The sequence below is a fragment of the Sturnus vulgaris genome, chromosome 6, assembly GCF_052056855.1.
Source record: "Sturnus vulgaris isolate bStuVul1 chromosome 6, bStuVul1.hap1, whole genome shotgun sequence".
NCBI classification, from domain to species: Eukaryota; Metazoa; Chordata; class Aves; order Passeriformes; family Sturnidae; genus Sturnus; species Sturnus vulgaris.
Window position 1 is genome coordinate 27212486 of NC_142248.1, and position 26021 is coordinate 27238506.

Sequence of the window (26021 nt, forward strand, 5' to 3'; positions counted from 1 at the left end):
TTTTAAAATTAAACTCTTCTGTGCAAAATACTCCTGGATGCAGCTTTTTTCAATTATGTTTCTTTAGAAAACTTAGTCACACGATAATGAGGTATATATTATTCCTGCCAGAGGGAACATGTGCAGCTTTTTTTTCCTCCTGCATGCATTCTGTACTGGTGAAAATGGCTGGATTGACAGTGTAGGCAATTAAGAGGTTTTGAAATCCAGAGCAGATGGAATTTTATCCAATTTATATATGATCTTACTATAAATGTACCTTAAAATACTATAAATGTACCTTATAACTGTACTATAAATGTACTGGATTCAAGCCAGTGAACTCCCAATTCTGTGTTTTAACTTTTGGGTGCTGTTACCCAGTCTTATGAGACTTCGACTAGTAACCACTTTGTACTTTTTGTACATGCCTCTGATACAAGGATGAAGGGTAGTCGGGGAGTTGAAGGAAGTCCTACCTCGACTGCTTGTGGCAAGTTCTGTTTGCATTTTTTTTCTTCCTTGTGGGATCTTACAGCCCAGCAGGCTCTTGGCCGCCTTAAATCTTTACCCTTAACAGATCGTGTCTTCAGGCAATATATAAACCTCACATAAAGGTAAAAGTCTTGAACACATTTTCTCTTGAGACACAAATGTCAATAGGTTTGAATTATGGACCTGCTGTAATTAAAAACCACATAACTCGTTGTTTTTAAATGCAGTTGTTTTACTTAATTGATTTTGCCGCCAGTACCAAAGAATTAATTAAATAAATAAAATGCACCTTCCTAATGAATTACTGGAGGCAGGTGAGTCTGTGTTGGTATCTAATTACTGAAAATGCTCCAGTTTGTTGCTAGCAGTAGTTTTCTGTGGAAGGGACTGGGAGAGAAAGGGTAGAGTGGGAGGGGGCTCATTCCTTGGCAGCTGCAGGAGGGAACAGGCTGCTCCTTGTAGTATTTTTCTTCCTTTTCAGCAAAAAGAGTATTCGTTTAAGGATTTGCATGAAGACTTTGCTTAGAAGGTCTTTATTCATATTAAATTGCTAGGTTGCTGCAGCTTCCATCTTTAATTACCTTTTAAAAAGCAGGTTATAAAAATGCACTGACATTCTTTCTTTTTTGTTACTGCATAAATTACAGGCTTCTCAACTGCTCACTTGAAATCAGTTGAGCCCACGAGAAGGGTAGGACAGGTTCCCTTTGCTGACTTCTGGAAACCTCAGAGCTTATGTTCACCTTGCCCTACAGAGCAGGACAAGAATCCTCAACTAGCATTACATGAACTATGCCTGAAGCCACATATCTATGTTGGCCCTTTCTGTGAGCTGACTGACTGTGTGGTGGGGCCTGGCTCATCAGCCAGACCAAAATTGCACTACCATGGTCTTAGTGTTTGCGGAGCCTGTGCTGCCTGGTGCTGCAGAGAGACTCTAGCAGGGTGCTGTGTTATGCAGGGCAAATGGGCCTTTGCCCTCTCCCATTGTCTCACCTGTATTTACCTTGGATTTTGCTTCCTAGACCTGCTCCAGGTAAATCTATTTCATCTTCAACTCACCCTGTAGTCTAGTCCTGAATTTCTCAGCCAGAGCTTCTAATAATTTCCTGTCTTGCTTGCCAAGTGCTTTGGTGTCCCTGATTGGTGCTTTTTCTGAGTTGAGAGGACTGGTTACTTTTACAGAAGGTGTGATAAAGTCCATCACATTAAACCTGCTGTTTTCAGGCCAAGTCGTCAAGGTTGAAACAGCAATTTTTGTCCCCTTGCCCTCAATGCAGCCCTTAACCACTGCTCCCAGTCATGTGCTGGTTTTCACCAAGTAAGCTAGCTGCTGCTGCTGTAATGCACAGGAATACGTACTGTCAGGTTTCAGGGGTGATGGTGGGTGGTATTAAATACCTGCAAAAGAAATACATGCAAAGGATCAGCTGTTGGCTTCTGCGCTCAAGATGCTGACCATAATCACTCCATTTTCAGGACAGCCTGAAGAAGTGTCTCACATAGTGCCTGGCAACTACAAGTCCAAGATGAAACGTGCTGCTGGGACTCTGTCACAGGTTTCTGTAAGCAGAGTATCTCCAGGGCATTCACTCAGAGGCCGAACATTGACCAGGCTAAGAGAGGAGACAGAAGAAGGGTGAAGGGGCTGAGTCTTCCCAACTTTGGCACATGAACTTTCTGGCCTGTGGGTAGGGCTTTCCTGAGAATAGCTTCTCTTATCCCAAGCTGATGCTTCTTTCTCTTTTCTTGGCAGATAAAAGAGCTCTTTATGAGTTTTGAGGACACTCCCTTGGGAGCAGCATCACTAGCCCAGGTACACAAAGCAGTGCTGCAGGATGGGAGAACGGTGGCAGTGAAAATCCAGCATCCCAAGGTCCAAGCTCAGAGCTCCAAGGATATTTTGCTCATGGAGGTAAAACTACCTGTTGACTTCAATTACAGAACAATTGCCATTGAAACGTATAGGGACCACATTCACCCATGGTGTAAGCAGGTAAAACAACTCCAACCTGTGGCTTTGAAACCTCCACAGAGATCAATGCTGTCTTGCAGGAATAATACAGAAAATGAGTGAGGATTGCAATGCTGGTGATTGTGTGGACGGAGAGACTGAACAATAGGGTAAGAGGGAAGGAGGGCAGAAGGAGAAGACAGGTAAAGATGAATGACATCATTGTTAGTCCATATAAAATTTAAGAAGTAGAGAGTGAGTCCTGAAGTCTCTTTTCAGCCTGTGTGCCCATTAATTGGTCTCAGTTCTCCTGTAGTCAGGGCTGTGAGTCCAAGGAAAATCATTGTCCATGGTTAGCATGTTTTTTTCAATTACATTCTAGTGTGGATTCAACAGTGGACAAGGTTGCTATGATTCAGTTTTGTTTCTAGATCAGCTCTTTAGTGCTGAACTGATTCATGGTAGAAACAAAAACACTGAAATGCAGAGAGGGTTGCCTAGGAGGGGCAAATACACAAATGAGGGATTCAGCTAGGAAAGAAGTTTCAATGCCTAGCTCCTGCTCCTCTCATGAATGGTGGGTACCACTCTTATATCCCAGTGCAGTGCTGTAGCTTTTCCCAAACTTCTGAGTCTAGCCATGGAAAGGAGGAAATGGAGGAAAAACTACTGTACCGCATTGCAACAGACAAAGATGCCAGCGATAAGGTATAGAACATGAAATGGACACAGGGCTGAGGTAGAGGAGATGGAAAGGATTAGGTCTGTAAGTGGTAACACTAAAGCTTTTTGCTCTCTTAATAAAGCATATGTGTGTATATATACATATGCCTGTATCTACAGTAAGTGCACATTAATTGGCAGATACGTAGGTCCATGGTACTACAGAGGGGAAGCTTAACCTGAGAAGTTCCGATGAGTGCTTGGAGGGTATTGCTGATGCAGTAAAGCAGTTCTCCATCACAGAAGATCAGAAATCAAAGATTCTGGCATCAGCCTCTCAGAGTACCACATAACTAAAGCTTCTCTAGGCAATTAAAATACCCTGCTTTGAGCAATCCTGGCTAGTCTGCATAGAAGCACAGCTGTTTCCAGCTGGGGCACATTAGTTTACAGCTGGGTATTAATTTGAACTCATAGCGAAAGAAATTTTTGGGTTCCAAAGAGATGTCCCAGTAAGATAGGATCTGTTTTAGTGCTGGTTTGAGAACACCCAACTGTTTGAACTGGTTTTGGGTCCAGCTGTAGATTTGAATTTGATTCAGATCTTCTCCATCACTCACTGCAGTGGTCTGCCCAATGAATGTGTTCCTGTGAGTCATCACATGCACAGCACTTCTCAGTGGGCTTATGACATCCTTCACTCCCTCCCAAAACCAAGTGGCAGATGAGCAGTCAAGGATTAAGGATGAGCAGGTAATGAAAGAGTATGGGATCAGGGCAATAAGAGGATTCTGTGTGAATGACCCAAAACCTGTGTTTACCTTGGGACATTTACCCTTCTAATAAAACATACCTCCTCATACCATGTTGCTGTGATTGCTGATTATGCTGGTAAGAGACATTTAAACAAATTATTTTACAATGATTCCTGTCTTTTCTGGCTTTAAACTATTGCTTCTGGAAAACTTGAAACTAAATCAGTGTATTTTCTTTTGGTACTTTAGTACTGTACCTCTTGTACAGAAAGTCTACTTTACCATGTGCATGTTGTATATATATACACAGATATGGGAAAATAGCTCAGAACGTGACACATAGTTTGTTTTTAAAAGGTCTCTCTTGTGGAGTCTTGGCTTACATGCGTGATTGTATCCTTGTATGGAACTGTTTTGGTGTAGACTGCATAGAAAGCCAGATAACATGCACTAATGTTCTGGTCCTTTAAGAACCAGACAGGCATTTCAGCTAGGTAAAGAAATTAATTTAAATATTGATGGAGATGGTCTTATTTAGAGACTGATGGGAAGGAATCTGAACAAGAAAAGGTAGCTGGAAAATTCCTAAATCCATTTGAGGTTTCATAGCATCAATGCTGACTCTTTAAAAGTCAGTACAGCGTCTGATAAACCCAGAGAGAGATACCTTACTGCTCTCTATATAATCAATAATTATTTCAAGACAACATGTTAGACAGATGTCAGAAAAGGGGTAGGCAAAATACTTATTAGGATGTCCCTGCTGATGGTCAAGTTGGCAAATTGATTGAAGAGAGCATTTGAAGAAAGTGAAAAAAATGCATGAATTTTCTCACATCAAGTACCAGTGAAATAATCTTGGAGACCCTATGAAGTTTGTGTTCATGTTCATGAAGATCAGTGGTTATATTTCATTTGGGTGACATAAATTTGAAAGGATTTATGCCTCTAGATATAACAGTAAAAAATACAATTCAGTAGTGTCTGGAACCTGGTGATTACATTTTTAAAGGAACATTGAGTTTGCAACTGACATTTAGATAAGAGAAGTTGAGACAGGGTGGAGAACAAATGTTGTCACACAACTGAACAGGAGCAGTGATGGTTCATAAATTTATTTTTGCCATGCATTTCAATGATAGCAGCTTCCTGTGTGTACTTTAAATGTTCCTCCTGCAGTGCAAGGGTTCCCACCTCAGTGGTGGAGATCGAGAAAAGGAAACTGTACTATAACACACACTTAAAAGCCTGCCAGATGAATGTGCAGAACAGGTGAAATAAAGACTGCAAAAATGCATTCTATTTTTTATGTTTTTTTCACTTGTTTTATGACAGAGTTAGTTAAAAATAGCCAAATAAATTATTTTCCTTAAGGTATGGTCCAAATTGTCAGCTTGTGTACATTTGTGGCTCTGGTGGAGAAGCTGTCCCTTTGTTTGAACAGAAAGCATTCTTGGCTGCTGTGCAGCTTTGATTATGCCGTCCAATTGTGTAATGTTGATTCACTCACCCCTTAAATGTTGCTTCAATCAAATGTTTGAAGAAGCTTTTTGCCTGGGATTTTCAAGGTGCTGTGTTGCTGAATATCTAATCCCTTTAAGAAGAAGAGCATTCTATATGGTGGATATATGATACTTGTGAAATACCTTCTCAGCCTTGTAAGGATGGGTTTGCCTGAAGCTGAAGAGCAGCTTGCCCTCTGACCCCGGCCAGAAGTGTTATTTAAATAAAGATCTGTAGCCTACTAACTGTATCCAAACTCCACTGTCTTCTTTGAGCTGCCCAGAGGACTTTCTGTGCTCAGCAATGGAAGAAGTAACATAGAGGTGACAAGTCCTACTTTAAATCCTCCTTGTCTACATTATCTGAGAGCTGTTCAAATGAAGCCAAAGAATGACTTGTAGAATTATAGGACTCAGAAGATAATTGCTCCAGGGCAACACCCTTGGTGAGATCTGGCCATGTGGCCTCTTCTCCAGAGCTTTGTTCTCTTACTTCTAGGCAGCAGCCAACTGGCCTCTCCTTGACGTGTGTGCTATCATTTAACTCCTAGATGTACCTTTTTCTGTGGAAGTGTAGGCCAGAATTTGTGTTACATGACCAAGGCATGACACTGTGTTGTGTGTGATACTGCAAGAACCCTAAAAGCACGTTTTTTTTTTTTTTTTAATCTGTAAGTTATATGGAATGATCCTATCGAAACAGCACTGTGTGTAGCTGTGTGGCTTTGGAGCCAAGATTCAACTGATTGTCTTTTTCCTTGTTCTCAGGTTCTCCTTTTGGTTGTGAAGCAGATTTTTCCAGATTTTGAGTTCATGTGGCTGGTGGAAGAAGCTAAGAAGAATCTGCCCTTGGAGCTAGATTTCCTTAATGAAGGCAGAAATGCTGAGAAGGTTGCTCATATGCTCAAAAACTTTGACTTTCTGAAGGTAAGGAAACACATGTTTCTCTCTATATGTGTGCATTAATAGTCTCCCTTACTGTGTCTTATTCCCCTCATTCACCAAGTGGAGGAACCATAAGGAGGAAAAATGGAGTTCAGCCCCTCTCAGTTGTTCGTCCTAGACTGCTCTGCTAATACAGACCAGAAAATGCTCTGAGACATGCTTTCTCTTTGTTTGTTCCCTACTGTATGCTCTCTTTTGGGTCAGGAGTGGTGGCTTGGAACCAGCAGTCTCTGAAGCCTGCTACTCATTTTTCCAAGTTTTCTTTCTGAATTTCATTTTCATTTTCTTTTTGAACTTCAGAGACTGTGAATTTGCCGTTTTTTGCTGAGCTATCTGATGATACCTTTCCTTGGGCTCTATCTCAATTGAGAGCAAGAAATGGACATAGAACAGAAAAGCTAGATTGATACTGATGATGTCAAGTAGTATTGAGGATGCCTTGTATCTCAGGAAGAAGCATATTTGCACAAGTCCTTCCTACTGCAAAAAAGCACACTCACTCTAGAATCTATCCTTCATACACATCTGTGGCCAATGCATTCATGTTCCTTCAGACAGAAACCGAATTGCACCCATGTGGTCTTCTGATACTTTTACTCTCCATCCCCTGCCACACATTTAGGCCACTGATAAATGTCTCAAGTACAACCAGACATGTACACATCTCATTCTTGCAAAGACATAAGGTCACATCTTCAAAGTCTCATGTTCCGAAATCTTTTGCTGACGTACAAGAGACACAAGCCTCCAGTGTGTGCTTTCTGGAAACACACAGTGTCATGGTTGCAGTCACTGATGTGACTGTGCCCATGGCACATACAAAAAGGTAGCAAAAAACGCACCCTGCTGTGCACCTTTCTGTGTGCACACTTCTAAATGAGCTTGTTGTTTATGCAGAAGTTCCAAGACAGAAGTGACAGAGGTCTGAAATAAGGTGAGTTTTTGTTAGGGTTTACAGGCTGATATATCCATTTTTCCTTGCTTCTTCCATGTAAGGGCTGTAATTCCATGTTGTCTAATGCCAGCTTTGGAGCTCCTTTTGGAGCCCAGTGGCAGCAGTGGCTTTCCCATAGACACAGATAGCTAAAAGCCACCACATGGAAGGCCGAGGCCAATGGTTTTGATGACTGGGTGCTTATCAAAAGTGTGTCCCTTGCAGCTGTAAGTAGCATACTAGGAAGGAAATCCCCATGGAGATGGCCAATCACCTCCTTGCTGAGGTAAGGAGCTATCGTGATATCAATATGTGTAACAATAACAGATTACTTGAGTTGGCTGAATAATGGATCCTCCCGTCTGACCTGCCAATTCAGAGACTTGTTCATCACCTAAAAGCAGCAGAAGAATTGGGCTCCTGTATCATAAATTTTCCTAAAAACGCTAGAAAGCTGAGAAGTAGATTTTTGTGCTGTGAACCTGTTTGAGCTTTTAAAGCCAGAGATAAATTATTTCCACACACAAGCATTAGAGCCAAACATCTGTGAGTAATTAAAAAAAAATCACTGAAGAATTTGGCTGTGATTGAGAGAGGCATCTCCGACAGCATGAATATCACTTTGCAAGCCCACTGACTTGCCTGTGTAAATCCTGAGACAAGAATGAGTGTCATCAGAAGTGATCTAAGGCATCAGTGAGCTAGATAGGATGGGGAACTGTTAGTTTTGGAGTTAGCAGGCTTTTTCACCAATCTAGCTGCAAAGAATGGGCATCCAGATAAGCTAGGGAGGCTGTGAGTATCTGAATCTGCCTTGCTCATAGTGGATCTATGGCATCAAAGTCTAAGCAAGGTTCACATGCAAAGTATACCAGGAGTGTTGAATGGTGGGACTGAGGGACATTGAAATTGTTCAGCAAAGGAGCCTTTGATCTAAAGTGGCACACACGTTGTAAAGTAGAAGTGGTCTCTCTAGGATAGAAACAGGAGGGAAGCAGATAGTTTGTAAGGAACTGGGATATTGTCAATAGTTAAAAGCAACAAATTCTGCTTGTTCAGGAGCTATGATAAGCTACAGTGGTCTGGCTGGTCATCCTGTGGTTTTGGTCAGTTGGTGGACAACACCTCTTACTTCTTCCTTTCCTGTCCCAAGGTGCTGGTCCTGAGTCCATGGCTGAGTCAAGAGGGTGAGGAGAGGAGACTGCACAGCTGGCTTACTATTTGCAGGATCCAAAACAGTAATGGGAGTGGGCAGAGCTCCCTTATGTCTTTGCTAAAATGTACATGTGTGCCTTCACCCATGTGCAAAAGCACATTTGGGCAGATTGAGGGTTTGGTCAGCACAGTAACATGAGGAATTTCAAAAGGGAATTCAGCAAAATTGCTGTTGACAATAGGGACTTCAGCATGGGAGAATTTTGGGAGTAGAGGCTGGAAAAAGGGAAGCCAGCCTGAGTGACGCTTTTGTCACCGCCTCCCTGGATGACACCAGATCTCTTCTGGTACCTCACTCAGCTTGATCTACCACAGCTTGAATGAAAGGGGCTTTGACATTTTACACTCGTTACTGTGCTGTTGGCAATAAGATAGTTAAGGATCTCCCAGGGTTTCTGTGACAAGTCCCTTATTTGTGACACTCGGTTTTTCTCCCAGTTCAATTGCAGATGGCCTAAGTATGCAGGGTTTGTCAGCTCAAAGGTGTTCGTGTTCCAAGGGGCACTGCGGAGATACAATTTATGGCGATGGCTTATAATTTTTAAAGCTGCCTAAGTGGACCCTGTGCATAGCAAACAAGATGCAGTTCCTGTCTAAAGGGGCTGAGTGGATGATTCAGAAACTTGCTATAGGTACTAGTTAAACAGCCCAGCTAGAGGAGCTGCAGAGCAGGTAAGAAAGGTATCTCAGACATCACTGGGAATGGGAGGTGGTCAGGATCCTGTAGAGCGTGATCAAAACTGTTGCATGAGATCAGATCCTACTGTAGTTGAATTGGTGTATTATCCTTGTTCACATTACTGCTGTCCTATGGAAGAGGCTGATAGATGGATTGTGCTTATCAAAAAAGCCAAGTCCTTGCTTCAGCTGCTTATATTTTTACTCCTTTTCTGGGACTTGTGTGATATATTCTCCTTCCTTTCATAAGCTGTTGCCATACCTAACCTATCTGTTTCTGTTTCAGGTCCCCAGGATCTACTGGGAGCTCTCAACAAGTCGTGTCCTTCTCATGGAGTTTATGGAAGGAGGACAAGTGAATGACAGGGCCTATATGGAGAGGAATGGCATCAACGTCAATGAGGTAGTTTCTCAGCCATCTTTTAATTGGGCATGCTGAGCAATGCAAAACTGATTTTGACCTTGATGGTGAAATGGAGGCTGACAGGACAGGGACGGGGAAGAAGAGTAAGCACACACAGATGTGGACAGAGCAATCAATCTGAGAGATCTCTGTTGTTGTGCTCTTCGGAAAAGTGCATAATCCCCTTCGAGGAACACTGTCCCATAGGCTGCAGAGCTAGGGAGATCTTCAAGGAGATAAAGTGAAAGACAACCGTGTTCTTACGTTAAAGACACCCATAGTTTGTTCCAACGTAGAAGTTCCTGTTACCCTAAAGGAACAACTTCAGTTTCTGATTTTTTTTATCTCATGGACATTGATATTAAGAGAGATTTGAAAAGTTCTGTCTGTAGCAAAACACGGTCAGCTCCATTCATCTGGACAAGTCAACTAGTCCAAAGTGAGAGTTGTTCTGTTGAGTTTATCCTAAACTTCTGCTATAGGCAGAGGTGAAATCTAGCCCACACACTCAGATAGAAGAGTGAATATTCCTCATGTCTTGAGATAGTCAGAAGGGCTTATTTTGATGCACTAAGGGAAGGGCTCTTGAGCAATATGTACATTTATATTTTGAGGTGGGCTTCCTCATAGATCTCAAGACAGCAGATCTATTTTGAGATTGAGGTAGTTAGCATAGTGTAGCTCCCTGTGATTTTCTTTGAATTTTCTCAGACTGCTGGACATAGCAAAGTTGTAGAGAAACAGCTAATTTCAGTTTTTCTAACTTACAGAGGCTTTTGCTTGTGATATGAGCAATGTAGGGTGAACATTTCTGCTAATTTTTTTTTTATCCATGCCTTTTGTTTATTCATGTTTTGTGATGACTTAGCACAATACGTTCTATGCAGCATTGAAATCACATACTTTTCTGAGTATGAACTGGTCTCTAAATAATAGCTACAACGTAATTTTTAAAAAGTTGTCTACAGACTTCTACTACTGCAAAGTATAAGCCTTAGAGAGTTCCAGCCATCTGTCAGGTAGAGGATGTTGCTCAGCTCAGTGGTAGGACTGAATTTTCTTTCTTCCTATTCTCTTCCCACTGCCTGAAATTAATGATTAATTTTTACTGATTGCCAACAAAGCAAGGTAGAAAGGAGGGAATACTGAGCCTGTCAGAATGATGTGATGGGAAAAGAGGTCTGTTATTATGGCCACAGTAAGATGAGGTCGGGGCAGTGCACACCCCAGGCTTCTCCTGCAGCAAGTTGCAGCAGATAGGGACAAATATTGCCGAGGTTAATTATTGGGCTGCTGCTGTTGTTGCCCTGAGTAAAGGAGTGCATGGAATGGTGGGGAGGTGAGCAAAAGGCAGCAGACACTGAAAGGAGCATGAGGAGGGGGTGGCAACCCAGGTTTCAAAACTGTGACCTGGCTTATAATATGACAGCAATCTTGGCTTTCAAGAGATGCATTAGGTCCCTATAAATCACCAGAATATATTTATTTTATCAATCTCTCTATCATTTTACTCCATTTTGTTTTATGGTGTGGAGAAAGAGGAGTCTTCACTAAGCAAGATTTCTCTTTTGTGACAATGCAGCCTTGAAAAGCAAGCTGAGCCTCTCTCCTCTAAATGGAAAGGATCCCTGAGGTGAAAGCTCCCTTCAAACCAGGTTACTGACATTTACTTAATACCGTCTGTAGCAGGATTATCATTAAAGCTGCCCAAAAGCACATTAATCTCTCTGGATCCGTCCAAGTGCTGGATTGTAATGGCATTTAATCAGAGAAGGCTTTGATTTCTAAAGACAAGTGCAAACACTGAAATATCTGCCTGTGGAACAGTTACTTATTCATGTTCAAGTGTACTTGTACACTGTAGTGTCGCTGAGGAGGAACATGCAACTAGGATATTGACAGTGAAAGGGAAATTTGGAGAGGGGAGTTATCAAGAATAAGCTGGCAGGAATTTTAAGAGGAGATGAACTTGGCAGGGCTAAGTAGGGGACATCTGGAAATTGGGCTCTTCCTATTTTAAAACACAATAACTTTTGCAGTCTTGGTTGGGAAGGTGTATTTGGAAGAAGTGGATAGACCGGGGAAGAGAGAAAAATTAGACTGAGGGGCTCTCAGGGGTTTTGTAGCATACTGTATACAGGAGGAAAGGAAGGGCAGCAAGGCTACTTAGAGCATGGATTTTTAAAGAAGATCCTAAATGGCACAAATATTCTTTTTGCATCCATTCTGATCATACCTGATTCATTTACAGAGATCTTATTTGTTTACAAATCTTAACATTATCTTTGGTCTGCTGCATGGATTCTCTGTGTCCTTCCCTGTGAGTTCTCTGCCTGTCTCTGCAGAGGCTGCTTATCAGCAGGCTCTAGGACCTGTGGAGCTTCCAGATGTGCTCATGGCATGTGCTGTATTGCCTCAAATAAACCAGCCAGCTCAGGTAGCCAAGTGAAGAGTCCCCATGATCAGCCTGACTTGGATTTGAGTCAAGGAAAGGAAATGATGCCATGTACTTCAGCTCGCTGAGAGCCTGGTAACGAGCCATGGTTGATTCAGAAGTCAGAAAAGTGTTTTGTCCAGCTGAGAATTGAAAGCAAACAACTAAGGTACTTAAGATGAGCTACTGTGTGCAATTATTGCCATCTGTTACTCCATCCTACGGTGGCTTTTTGCTTCTTTCTGTTACTAAATGGGTTCTGCACTGAAACGGTATCTCTTAGCTCGATAAAGAGCCCAGTACCTCCCTGTAGCTGACAGCTTTGCAACTTGAAATACGCTTTCAGTGTGGGATTTACTCTTCTGCCAAGAGTCAGGAGCTGTAGCTCTGTAGCTGCTAAAATTTAAGTGGGATTTCCCAGGGTGGGATCCTTTTGTCGGCAGTGGAAACCTCTCATGTCTCAAGTATTTGTGCTTATAACTCTCAAGTGTTAGATGAAGCGGAGCATGAAGAACACTGTTTCTGAGGAAAATGGCTATTCTTGCTCTTTGCACTTACTGAGTTAGTCTGAGAAGAGATTTCTTTGCAGATTCTCCTACATTTCATCTTGTCCGAAGCTTAGTGAAATTCACAAGGCAATGATAAGCAAGAATAGTGACCTCCAGTATTTTCAGCTTTTGAGCTGTGCACAGACACCAGGTAAAAGAGTTAAATTACACACAGACCTGTTTCTTACTGAAAGTTGGTATTGAGCATCAATGTCAATCAATCGCTTAAGTCTCAACAAGATGTTTTACATTAAATCCAAGGAAATAAAACTGCATTTAAAGGCAAGGGGAATGGTCCCCATGATCATTTTGGGTCTGACAGATATGCAAGAAACAATTAAAAAAACAATGACTAGTCTTCTCTAGCTGTGTCCTTTTGAGAATCTGTGCAAACTTGACGAGTTAGTCCCTTAGTTCCCTGGGTGGATGAGTCAGTGTTTCTCCCCACTTACATGCCATGGAAGATGGAGCATTGAGCATGAAAATAATTTCCTAAGTCCCCAACAGTGAGTACAGGGCATGCTAGGACTGCACTCCAGGAGTCCTAAAAACTATCCCTGTATCTTAATAACATCAAGTGTGTTCAGACATCATCTTGCTGTGATGCTAGATCACTGCATAGTAATAGTACTGCCTAAGAGAGCACTTTTGATTCTCACAACTGGATCACAGAGGACAGAGTGTGAAATCAGATCTCTTGTGTGACCACCCTAATCTACTGTGGATAAGAGCCATTTCAGAGCTGAGGCAGAGAAGGCTTCAAATTGTGGCTATTCTCCATCCACACCCATTGCTAATTTGACACTAGTTTAATTGGGCAGAATTGCCCTAGCAGGATTAAGCAAAACCTTAGACAATGGCTGTAATAACAACAACGAAAGCAAGCAAAAACCCAATACAGTCTTCAATCCAATTAACCTTCGATTAAGGTTCCAAAATCAATGTTATTATTTTGGCCGGAGGAGGTAATATTGAGCCCTGAGAAATGAGCTGCACAACGACCTTTACTTTTAATGAGATCAATAAAAGTTAGTGTCGCCATCTCTTAAAATAATTGGCAAATATTACAGCCAAATTAAGGCCAGAGACTAGTATCTGCTCCTGATCTAAAGAGACAGTCACAGATGGAGGTGGGATGGGAAGGGATGATGCCCTATCAGGCAGTTTCATCTAGGACTTATCAGGGACAGGCAGTGAGATCATCTCTACAGGACCATGACACAGTATTTTTCTCTTTGCTCTTCTTCTTCATGTCAGTTAGAGGTATGGAGCCAGAACCACTCCAGATTGCTTACAAGTCCAGGAGAGTATCAGTGACTTTCCCCAGATAACCCAGGCTGGTTTGTTACATTGCATTATATCATGCTACCCATGAGGATGATATATGTGCTTTTTACTGTAGGAATACTCATAAGCTCAAATTTGCATGCATTCTTTCTTTTCTGAGAGATTTCTTGCTAACTCTTGTGTATTGGTGTTTTTAAAGATACTTGTGATGAACTCTCTAGAGTTTTGTTACTATCATGTTGCTCTGACAGTGGGTGTGCTGATTTATTGAGGGGAGAGCTGCATACAGGGGCAAGAGTGACAGGTTGTCTAGGCAGTAACACATTGTGGCTATGTACATATACAAGAAGAAATCTATTGCTGCAGGTACCTGCACTGCAACTTGGGAGTTAAGTGACAGAAATACAGTAGGTGTACCTGTTAAAATATTTGGTACACTGGATATGACTCTGTTAACTAGAGAAAGTGGGGATTAGTAGGGAAATTGCAAAGTAGGTAAGAAACTCATAGAGGCAATGGTGGAAAGAAGTTAGCATAGCGGAGTTTTGTGGGATCTCGTTTGAGAAACTGGTGATGACCTCAACACAAACAGAACTGTATCAAGGAGATTGCTGATGACACCAAGCTGAAAGGTCTGACATTGTAGAGGAGGATCAGAGTAGCAATAACACTTGTTGGCTTTGAGGACTGAAGTGGTAGAAAGGGATAAAAAGGAGCAATGTCAAGTGAAAAGTCATGTGCTTGAAAACTAATGAGAAGAGTTTCTTAAATATACTGAGAGATAGTCAGAGGGAAGTGCCATATTAGAATTAACTTTAGGATATTAGTCGCAGGATGTGTGTCTTTCCTGTGCAGTGCAACTGCAAAAGGCACGTGGACTCCTAGGACACACGAGGTAAAGGGGAATCTTGTAGAAAATGGGGCATATTTCTGCTGTTTTTTATGCTGATTCCTATCTGACTGGTGGACACATTGGGGTAGTAAATACTGGGGAGGAACAGAACTAGTTAAACTCTAGGATTATGCTAGCTACGGAAAAGATTTAAAGTGAACGTCATTAAAGTTAGGCTGGGATTTAGGGGAAACATTCTGACCATCTGAAGGGTAAATCTTTGGGACAGCTGCCAAAGTCATACTTTCTGCCTTACATATTTCTGGTGAACTTGACCAGTTTATAGAAGGACTGTGTGATGCTGTACAATAACAGCCCTCAATGTCTGCACTGCATACTTATTTTCTTCTGTATTTGTTTTTAACTCACATAGCACAGTTTGTGATATGTAACATCCTTCCCAGATTGCATAAGTAAAAAGCACTTCATGTGCTTGGGTTGGTGAAGAGTTACTCCCAAGTCCAGCTGTTATACATGTATCTGTCACTCCATTGTTTGTTGTCAGCAATCTGTTTATTCCTCAGGTCTGGGGTTTTTTTTCAAAATTAAAACATTGGGCTGAAAATATGTGGTTTGCTGACATGGTGTCGTGGTCACATCACATAATTTGGCAATGGCAGGTTGGTATTTGCATTGACTGGTAAGGCCACAGGCTCACTTGGTGACTGTAGTCATCATGTTCTGCTGCAGCACAGACAGGCAAATTTAACTTCTTTTAGGCATTAACACACCTTTGGGCAATAGGCAGGGACATGCCTCTGTCCAGACCCAGAGTCTGATGTCATCCTGATATATCAAGCTAAGCTCTGCTTGCTGATCAGCATAGTTTTTGTTCTTATGTGTTATGCCTAAATTATGCCATTCATTATTACACCCGCTTTTGCCTGGTTGTATTTCTTGTAGCACATACAGAACTACAGGTGCTTCTGCTTCCTTGCTATTCAAACCTCCTAACTCGTAGACTGTTCCTCCTCTGCCATTCCTTAGCCACCTTTGGAATCTTCAGCTCTTTTAATCTTTTTTCCAAGTAAATGTCTCCTGCATCCTGCTCATTTATTTCCTTTCTCTGAACTCCCTCTGTGCAGTCTGCATCTCTTGAGTTAATGATGTGTCTGGAAGTGAATGCAGAATTCCAAGACTGATTATTATTTTTTTACAGTGTGCAGCAGAACAATGCTGAGGGACACTGGTAATGATAAAGACCTTGTTTTGTTGGATGATAAACAGGGAAAGGACTGATGACCTCTTTGTGTCATAACAAAAAGCCTGTGTGTTAACTGTGGTCTTTGCTTCTGTAAATTATTGCAACCTTTTTTCTAATTTGTGATGCACCTTCACCCTGAGGTCTTGCATAGCCTAAATGTGTGCTGAATTCCTCCCTTCTCCTGAGCAGAGGTGTTCATAAGTCTGTTTCCTCATTTCACCTAGCCGTGTTCTTCCAAAGTGAATTCTGTAGGTATTATTTATCCAGTGGCCTTCTCAATAAGGGTGGAATAAGGGCCCGAAGTGACAAGGCACAATACTGAAGAATTAATGTATATAAAGGTTTCATGTTTTTTTCCTAAACTTTTTCTCAAAAAACATGAGCTCTTTTTGTCTGAGTTATAATGATAGGTCAATATTCATATACTGCACTTTAAGACCTAGAGTGTAAAGCTTCCTATTTTGTTTAGAATTTGACAGTATTGTTTTCTATCTTAATTTATTTTGTATCCTATTTTAGAGGTATGACAACAGACAGAATTATGTGAAAATACTTTGGTGTGCACCAGAGTTCCATGTTAAATTTTTTCCAAAAGTGAAGACTGTTTATATGCTTGCATCATAAATCCGTGTAACATATCTTCTGTACGCTAATGAAATTGTACAGAATACATTCATATGTCTTAAATAAGTCATAAAATTTAGTTAAAGATTCTGGAGATACTCAAGGCTGCATGTTGGGGAATAGGTAAATGTAAGTACAGAGGGAAGAGAGAGGATGGAGATCTTGCAGTGAATATTGTCTTTTACCCATGACACAGCCTGTGAGTCTGAGCAGGGCTATGACCCCTCTATTTTCATGGGAGGCTGGGAAGATGGATCTCAAGCTGCTTTTGTGTTGCATTATGGGCTGCAAGAGGCTATGACCATAGATTTATTTAGTCACCTTTCTGCTGATGGTGACTCAGGAGGGGGGACATTCTCTGCATCTGGAGCTTGCAGCCATATCATAAGATGCTATTAATGAGGGTGGCATGGATAACCTGGTGAGAGGCATTTTTGTAGGATATTTGGGCTTGGAAGGGAACCTCAGGAAGGCTTCTGTCAAATCTCCTTCTAAGGCAGGGTCAGTTATGAGGTCAGACCAGCTTACTCAGGGTGTTAGCCAGTCTGGTCTGTAAAACCTCTTAAGGATGGAGATTGCACAGCCATTCCAGCCATGACCAATCAATAGGTAATGAGTATGAGGCATCATCTTGGGCCCCAGATTGTCCCCAAGTCCTCATCTTCAATAATTCTATGCTTCTTCATGCCCTTGGAGGACAAGTAGCTGAGATAGTGAGGGCCGAGTGTGTGCACCAGTGTCAGGGTTGTTGCTGTGATCAGTCATAATATCTGAGTCCATTCCTTCTAGTGTATGGGCCCCTGGGAGGCTTTGTGAATGAGTGACGTGATGGGATTAAAACAGACTATTTGGCATGTCCTTGGACTGTCAGCAAGGGCTACTCAGCTCTTATATGAGGTCACAGCACCTGGTACTTTGTAGCTATCTAATTTTAGAGCTTGCCAATCAAGAAGACTTGTAAGGGTCACGTCATGGCTCTAGTGATCTCTGCTGGTGATTCAGAAGGGAAAACATCACTCCCCTCAGTCAGTACTTAAAATAACACCTGCATGGTGTTAGGGAAGCTGCACTACAGGAGATCACAGGGCTGTGCTGTTCTGTCTGTGTGGGTGATGGGGTGGGCCAGCATTCACATGATTCAGCAGTGGTTCCACTTGAGGGACAGAGGATTGTTTCGCCTGATCTTACCACTGTCCCTGTTGGTGCTGCAGGAAGGGTTCTTGTTCTTTCTCCTCATTTGTAGTTACTTGGCCACTATTCATAGTGAATGCTCTCAGAGGTGGCTACATTTCAGAGGTGGGTAAAGCAAACCCTTTCTTGTCTGTCTGGTTTTCTGCAGGATGAGCTGTCATTACTATCCGTGTTACCTTTTCTACAACCTCTGCTTATGGGGACAGCTGCCAGTTTGCTGCTTACAGACTGTGTCTGGAGATATGTTTGGAATAGTTTATCATGACTGTCCTTCAATTGCTGGTTCAGCACTCTGCTGTGGAGCACTGTGCCTCTCTGGGATGGCAGGGAGGGCTGGTGGTGGGATGGCAGGGCAAGGCTGCTGTGTTGGTGCATGGTAAGGGATTGATCCCATGCCCTGGGGATGTTTGGTTTCTCCTAGGAGGTTTTTTACCTTAATAACATCTCCTGGTGATAAGGAACAGTAGTATGGAGGGACACAGCAGTGACAAGATGTTTTTCACAGTTTTTCTGTGCTTCTTCATCTTCACAGACATTGCAAATCAGATTAGCATGGGTCTGAGGAAAGGAAGAGGGAAAGTGGGAGAAAGTGTGATGGAGAGAGGGGAGAGGGAACCCATGCTCACTCTGGTGGGCAGACTGACCAGCTGAGTCTCTCCCCACCCCTTCTCCACCGTGTCCTGTTGCCATCCATGGATGGAAACACTTGAGTCTTCCTCAAGCAGTCTAACCCACCTCAGCAACAATTTCCTTGCCTTCCCTGTGAATTCCTGTCTGCCACTATCTGCTGTCCCACTTTCCTCCTCATTACCAGAAACCCCATTCCTACCCACAGGTACTATCTCTTTTTAGACAAGTGTCTTTAAATAATACATGATCCCACAAATACTGTCATAGTGCTCCCTGAATGCCCATGACCACTCTGCTACCTGTAGATGTCAGCAGCCACCCTGTGCCTCCATCAATGTGAGGAGCTGCAGGAGCTCTGCATGGAGATATCAGTATATACAGACCCTTGCTTCCTGGGTTGTCACACAGAGACTGCCTCCCCTCCCCAGCAGACATCCTACTGTGGGTGGCAGTGTGTGACCATCTCTTATCTCTTCACAGATCTCTCGCAACTTGGGGAAGCTCTACAGTGAAATGATCTTTGTGAATGGCTTTGTGCACTGTGACCCACACCCAGGCAACGTGCTAGTGAAGAAGTGCCCAGCCTCTGGCAAGGCTCACATTATCCTCCTAGATCATGGGCTCTACCAGGTATGTAGGTATGAGGGGCTTCCAGGGCCTTGTGAGGCTGCCTTTGGGCATCAGGCTGCAGCCTTGCCCCTCTAAATACACATGAATACATTTTTCCTATTACTTCTATAACCCTCCAATGATATTTTTTGACTCTGAAATGGAGGATAGGGCACAGGTAAGGGGTGCAAGACTTTCCCCCGTTTCCTGTCCTCCATGGGCTTCTGGGGATCATGTCTCCCTTCCCAGGTGCTGAGCGAGTCATTCCGCATGGACTACTGCCACCTTTGGCAGGCCCTCATCAAGGCTGATATGAAGAGGGTGCAGAAGTACAGCCGACGGCTTGGGGCAGGGGATTTATATCCTCTCTTTGCCTGCATGCTGACTGCCAGATCTTGGGAATCTGTCAACAGGGGCATTGACCAGTCACCAGTCTCTGCCAGTGAGGTAGGTCTTGTGTGTTGTTCCCTAACATGTGTCCTTGCTTTTCCTCGGTACCTTTGTTTGTTGAAATCATTTGCACCATTGATAGTGCAGGAGTGCTGGGCAACCTCTGGCAGCTCTGTAGCAATTTCTGCACTGATAGCTGAGCTAGAAAAAGCCAGGACTCCTTCTGCGATGTGTTTTATAGTGGCTGAATTTAATTTCCCCAGATTCACTTGTCATGGGCTGCTTAAATTTTGTGTATTATTTTAATACCTAAATGTTCACTGTTTCTGGCTGGGGAAACATTTGTAGATCGTCCTTTTCTTAAAAAATGTTGAGTGCAGCTGTGCAAGAAACCATCAAGGAGGCTAGGATAAAGTACAGGAGACATAAAGGTTTAGTGGGAAGACATGAGAAGGATAATGCATTATCACTATTCATGTAAATGACTATCAGCACTGATATAAACTCCTAAAACCCCTGGAAATTACCTCCCAATCAAAAACCCTATTAACTTGGAGTCAAGGTTGCTTAACTGCAGATCTTGTCAACTCAATCACTACAAATCTGGGAAATTGCCACTTACATTGTCCACCCTTTCATATCCACACATGCTGGGATCCTTCTCATGCCTCCTTGCCGACCTGATACACACAATACCCCACCTTAAGAATAGTAGCACCCCTGCCCACTGTGCTGTTTCTAGAGAAGAAGATAAAGTGATGTGATTCAGCCAATGGACAAGTAGACACTTGTAAGTAGAAGTGTGTTGTATCCTATGGTTTGCTTTTATCTGCACACATCTGTAGTAGAGAGGATGAAATTAATTTAAGTTGCATTATAATATTGTCCTACGAAAATCTCTTTTAGAAGTTCATTCATTTTGATGGATGTGGCAGAATTTGCTGTACTGGCTTGCCATTATCCATAGCAATGAGTAAGTCAGATACCTTGGGTAATGGACCCCCTCCCAATTATCTGAGTTAATTTCCTGCACATCAGAAATAATATAATGACTGTCTAACAGATCTGTGCTTGATCTGGTGAGTTCTGGAGCTGGTAGCTCCAGAAAAAAAATCAGAGGTGCCAAAGCAAATTGGCACAGTGCTGACTCCAGTAGTACAAGGCCAGTGTTGAATCTGAGTTAGTGAGCAATGTTTATTCCCAACTTGCTTGTGAAGGTTACGCCAGAGGTGTAGCTGCAGCACCCTGTGTGTGCTAATGAACTTTGTCATTGAGTTGAATTGCGTATATGGAACCAGCTCTGTTGTCTTTGTGTACATGACACAATTAATGCTGAAACTAGATAATCCTGCAGCAGATAATGGGGAGCTGAGCAGATTTGCTGTGGCATTAGGAAATGAGCTGCTGCTTGCCCTTACTTTAGAGGTGAATTTGAAAGATTTTATCAGCAGCAAAAGCTGAGCGCTGTGTAGGCAGGTACCATCAGTGCAGAGCTCCAGAGAGTGTGTCTGAGGATGTATCAACATGACAGTAGCCTGCAAGACAAGGAAGCAACCTTCCTGAAACAAAATCTTATCTGTAGTGCTGTACTCAGTCTGGGACACTGCATCTCGAGAAAGGTTTGATGGAACTGGGGCAAGTCCAGTAGGAATCTACAAAGACTAGTGGCCAAGCAGATGCAACCCATGAGGTAAGTCTGAGCAAGTTCGGTCAGAAAAAAATCTAGAAAAGGCAGGTCAGGAAGAGTTGCAGAAGTGATTTTTGAGATTTTTAAAGACTGCTGCAAGCAGGAAAAGCAGTCATAGGTTTAAATTCAACTAAACATGAGAAAAGCCATGTCTAGTGGCAAAGTAGTGAGATACCGGTGCAGATGGTCTGGGGAGGTTTTGATTCATGTTACTGGAGAGTTTTAGGTGCAGGCTGGGCAAATGTAAGAGGATTGCCATAGGTATAGTTGTTCCTGCCTTAAGCCAGAGCCAGGCAGCCTCATCTCATCTGATTTTATGATGTCTTTTGCTGCATCCTGCAGCAGCCTCAGCAGCTGCAGCCAAGAGGCTTTTCTCAGGTCCTGTGGCATAGCTTATTTCTTCCTCTGCACACAGGCTTTGCCCTTGACAGCAAATGACAGTTCTGATGACAGATCATGTGGTTGTTTTGTGATGTGGACAAGCAGCTGGAGCTAAAAATAAAATAAATAGAAAACAAAACCTATGTCTGGAAAATAATGTAGGCTCTGCAATGATGCTGGTTGGGAAAAGGGATAAGAGATAATCAGGGAGGAATTTTCTGCCAACAAATAATGGAACAAAATAACATTTAGGATAGCTAAGCATCTTCTTGCTGAAGCCTTGTGTATCTGGATGGAAGCAGGATACAAAGATTTGTTTGTCAGCAGTAAAGCAACAATGGTGGTGTGTGAATTGTGTACATCCCTGATCATCATGACCTGCATACTCAGTTTGTGCAGGTCTGTTCCTTTATAATAACTTCAAAGTTCACAAAGAGTGAGTGTGAGATCCCACATCATGAAATATAGGCCATCCCTCACTCCAGAGGAGAGAAGTCTTTACGAGCTGTCATTTCCCATAAAGAAATGACACGTTTCCCACTTCCTGTACAAAGTTATTTACTGCCCCCCTGCATGTGTCCTCCTGGATTTTGTAGATTTCAGATGTTCATAATTTCTTTGGATTTCATGTCATGATTCATGTCGCAGCCTCCTGTAGGAAGAGGTAGGGACATGCATGTAGGATCAGCTCCCAGCTATACTGTGCTACATTTACTGGGATGGTGAGGGAACTCTCAGATCTAAAAATGGGAAGAGTCAGGGCTGACTGTCTTGCATGCTCTGGTGGCTTGTCTTTGAAGAGGAGCTCATCTTAAGTGGCTCAGGCTGTAGCCCCTAAGTTATCACTGGGTTCTTACAGTAGGCAATATGTTTGTTGGAGTCTGGAGAACCAGAGAAAATGAAGGATTGCCTTGGACTTACACTCTTTCCTTAATTATCTGCTACTGGCTGCTGTCATACAGGATATAAGTCTAGATCTGACAGATGAAAATTTGACGGTTTTTGATATTTTGGGTTAACATGATGCTTAACTGCATAATTCTCACCTCTGCTGAATTGTGTTGAGGATAGAGGATTAAACTAGGCCTTGGAAACGGCTTCATCAGTATAGCATAGAGCCATCTGTTGCATGGGGCAGCAAAGAGCAAGAAGCCTGGTTGTCTTTGCAGCATGCCTCCACCTTCCTGAGCAATTCTGCTACCTGCAACTCTTCCAGTTTGGAGCTGGTGAGGTGAGAAGTCTCCAAGGGCAGTAATGAGATCTGGTTGCTGCAGGCTGCCTAGGACTAAGAACCAAGATAGCAGTGAATAGCTGTTCTCCTGAGAGGCTATTAATCCTGCCAGTGAGGGGATACGTCATTATCTCACCAAGGGGCAGATGGGATATGACAAGAGTGATCTGTGCTGTGAATGCTGTGCCCAGTGTCTCCAGGAAAAGCAGGACAGAGCTCTGTAGCTTCTGGCCTAGTGTCATGGTCTGGTAAAACACTGTCTCTTCCTGGCAAATCTCAGCTGCATCTGGACCTGGATTTCCCATGTACTCTCACCTTCTCTCTCCTTTCTTCCTGACATGACCTGGCTGGCCACAGGACATGGAGATCCGGTCCAACGCTGCTGCTTACTTGCCCCAGATCACCCAGCTCCTCAACAATGTTCCCCGCCAGATGCTGCTTCTGCTGAAGACCAATGACTTGTTAAGGGGGATTGAGTCAGCCCTGCACACACGGGCCAGTGCCAGCTCCTTCCTCAACATGTCTCGCTGCTGCATCAGAGCTGTTTCTACGTGAGTCTCTTATCCAGGCATCAGAGGCCAGACAGGAAGCAGCAGGAGCTCACTGTCCCTGTGGTCTGGGAGATCAGGGGGATCCCAGGTACAGCAGGCCTGTCAGGGTCCAGTCCCACTGCAGCTGAGCAAGGCAAGCAGGATAGACCTGGAGATGGTGGTCAGAACCAATCAAAAATCCACATGATAAGACAGCATCCTGGTGATAGGGCAGGTCTAAGAACAAACCAGAAAGTCAATATGTAGATTATATCCAGTAGTTCAGGTCCATGGTGATAAGACAGGGCTGAGGGCAAGCAAGGAGGTCAACGTGCGAGTTGGGGTCTAGGCCATGGAGCTTCACAGCAGGGCATGAGCTGGGGACCATTACTCTTCCAATGTAGCTTTGGCAGGAGCTGAAGGTACAGATCTGAGATTACCTGAGGTTCCTGGACCTATGAGCAGAGGGCTGGGGGTGGTTCCAAGCTAGTCAGGGCCATTAAGGTTTATTAGGGCCCCACTCAAGGGGCCTGAAAAGGCTCTTACTTGAGCTCTTGACCTGTTACTATTAGCTGTGGATCTCTTCCCTCATTGTGGTCTTACCCCTTCTCAGTTGCATGTCTCAGCCTCTCTCTGTTGTTCTTATATCCATCACCCTCTCCAGAGGACAAACCTGTCACCCTGGAGCTGAGGACAGGTATAGAGTTGGAGGCCTTAGGTTAAGGGTTTAGGATTTGTCCCCCCAGAGGAGGGGAAGGGGCTTCTTTCCCATTACAGCCATTACCACTGGGCAGTATTTGTTAGTAGCAGAGATCTTAAAGTTCACAGCAGCCTGCTGTTTAAAAGTCAGGAACAGGAGTTGTGCAAGTGATTTCCTTCTGTGAGTTTTATGAATCAATGCACTTCTGCCTCAGATTCCTCATCCTTGTAGATGAAATAACAGTTATTTCTTGGGCTGATGAGGGATCTATGAATCCCAATTAGCCCCTGCTAAAGAAAGGTGGAGAAATACTTTTCCTGGAATGTGTGTGTTAGGATTGCTAGTCTTAAAAGTGTGCTACTGGGAAAAGCAATAGGAGTGTGCACCTGTCCTTGTCAGCTGAGGTGAAGCTGGGCATAGAAGCAGAGGAATGCCATAACACAGGATCACTACACACAGTGGGAAGAGAACTGAGTTCTCAAGGGAGCAGGCTGTCTCTTCTGCCAGATTCATTCTAAGAAAGGTGGTCCCCAGCTCCTCAGAAGCGCTGCTTAGAGAAAATCCTTGCTTCCTGGGGATTCTCCAGATCGGGATATTGCCCAGTCCTGGGGAGGGTCAGTTGTGTGGAAGATGTAGGACAGGCCTCCTTCCTCCTGGACTGTTTCCTGCTGGATCTAATGCAGCTGTTTCTCTCATTCTAGGTACCAGAGGAGCAAGAGCCACTCGCTTTACAGGAGGGCCCAGATCTCACTCACAGAAGCCCTAAGCCTGTGGCAGATCAACTTATATGAATTTTTTCTGTGGCTGAAGGGGTCCCAGCTGGGGAACTGGGTCATTGCTCTCCTGAGACGGATGCACCATTTCACATACTGACATGAACTGGTGGGAGAAGCCTGGGTGCTCCCTTCCTCCCTTCTGTTCTCCATGGCACATTTGCCGTTCTGACTATTTCTGTCTGTATTTGGGTCTTACTCCACGTTACACACTGCACTGTCTTTTTACAGCATTAGCTTCCTCTGTGGCACAGAGAGGTTTGAGTTGTTACCAGAGCCCTAATAAAGTAAGTGCATGATACATTGTGCCGGGAAAGACAGGAAAGGATACCTTCTTTCCTTACTTGTGCAGGTTAAGTTCCACTCAGATTCTAGTGAGATTGTGCTGGAAGCAAATGCCTCTTTGACTCTTTGTTAAACAATCTTAAAGAATTTAAGAGAATTCCAGCCCTACCTAGAATGCCCCAAAACATTTCACAGACCCTCAGAGAGAGGTGATAAGTCCCATTAAAATGCAATAGGGTGTGTATTAGTTTGTGCAATCTCCTTAGTCTGATTTCTGTTTGTGTGCAGAAGGTTTCTCAGAGGAGTGAGACCTTATGGAAAGCTGTCACTAGGGTTTTCTCTTCCAGCACCAGGGAAAGAGGACTCAAATGGTGAGAGTGATGGACTGGGAGTCTGACTTTCTAAGGTTAATCTCCAGTCCTGTCAGCAAGTGCCTCTGTTTTTGGACTTCTCCTGGCCTGTTTCCTTTCAGGTAAAATGAGGGAAGAGGACAGTGGTCTTGCCACTCTTCTGAAATTCAGGGAAGGAATGACAACTCAGGGCTCTGAAACTGCTTGTAATGTATGTGTATTGTACAGTATTTCCACATAACAAAATAAATGTGTTGTATTGAAGACCTCTGGGGAAGGGATGCTTGGCTGTGCACTAGAGTTATGCTTGAGCCTCTAACCCATGTCCTGTTTCCATTTCTCCACAAGGGAATGATGCCAAGCAGTGGCATTCCTTGTAAGCAAAATGTCCACTTGGTCTTTTCTCTGTCCAAGAGGTTTGCACCACATCTTAGTCCTCTGGTACTGCATCAGATGTGGGATGGGATGGGATGGGATGGGATGGGATGGGATGGGATGGGATGGGATGGGATGGGATGGGATAGAGGAGCAGGCATCTTTCTGCTGGGAGGACACCTCACACCCTTCTGCCCAGCTCCATGCTGAGCCTGCCTCCTCCCTGCCTGTGGGAGTGCGCTGCAGCACATCTGTGAGATGCCACCACTCCTATGCCACAGCGAGCATTTCACCTCATCACTGCCTGTGATGTTTTACTGCTCTGGCCTCAGATGAAAACCTGCCATTTGCTCAGTGGTGCAAGTGACAGGTCTGAT

At 43.4% G+C, this 26021-nt stretch overlaps 1 protein-coding gene across 2 annotated transcripts in view; it reads left to right on the forward strand.

The window, feature by feature from the left end:
- The window catches only part of ADCK1 (aarF domain containing kinase 1), a 74968-nt gene extending 49435 nt beyond the window's left edge, over window positions 1–25533 (forward strand). For both annotated transcript variants that reach the window (XM_014869815.2, XM_088167416.1), the window contains 7 exons: window positions 2231–2389; window positions 6117–6275; window positions 9407–9523; window positions 18814–18963; window positions 19192–19389; window positions 22989–23182; window positions 24563–25533. In XM_014869815.2, the coding sequence (XP_014725301.1) occupies window positions 2231–2389; window positions 6117–6275; window positions 9407–9523; window positions 18814–18963; window positions 19192–19389; window positions 22989–23182; window positions 24563–24734 (1149 nt within the window). In that variant the 3' untranslated portion in view covers window positions 24735–25533. The remainder of the gene's footprint in view (window positions 1–2230; window positions 2390–6116; window positions 6276–9406; window positions 9524–18813; window positions 18964–19191; window positions 19390–22988; window positions 23183–24562) is intronic.
- The last annotated feature ends 488 nt before the right edge of the window (window positions 25534–26021 follow it).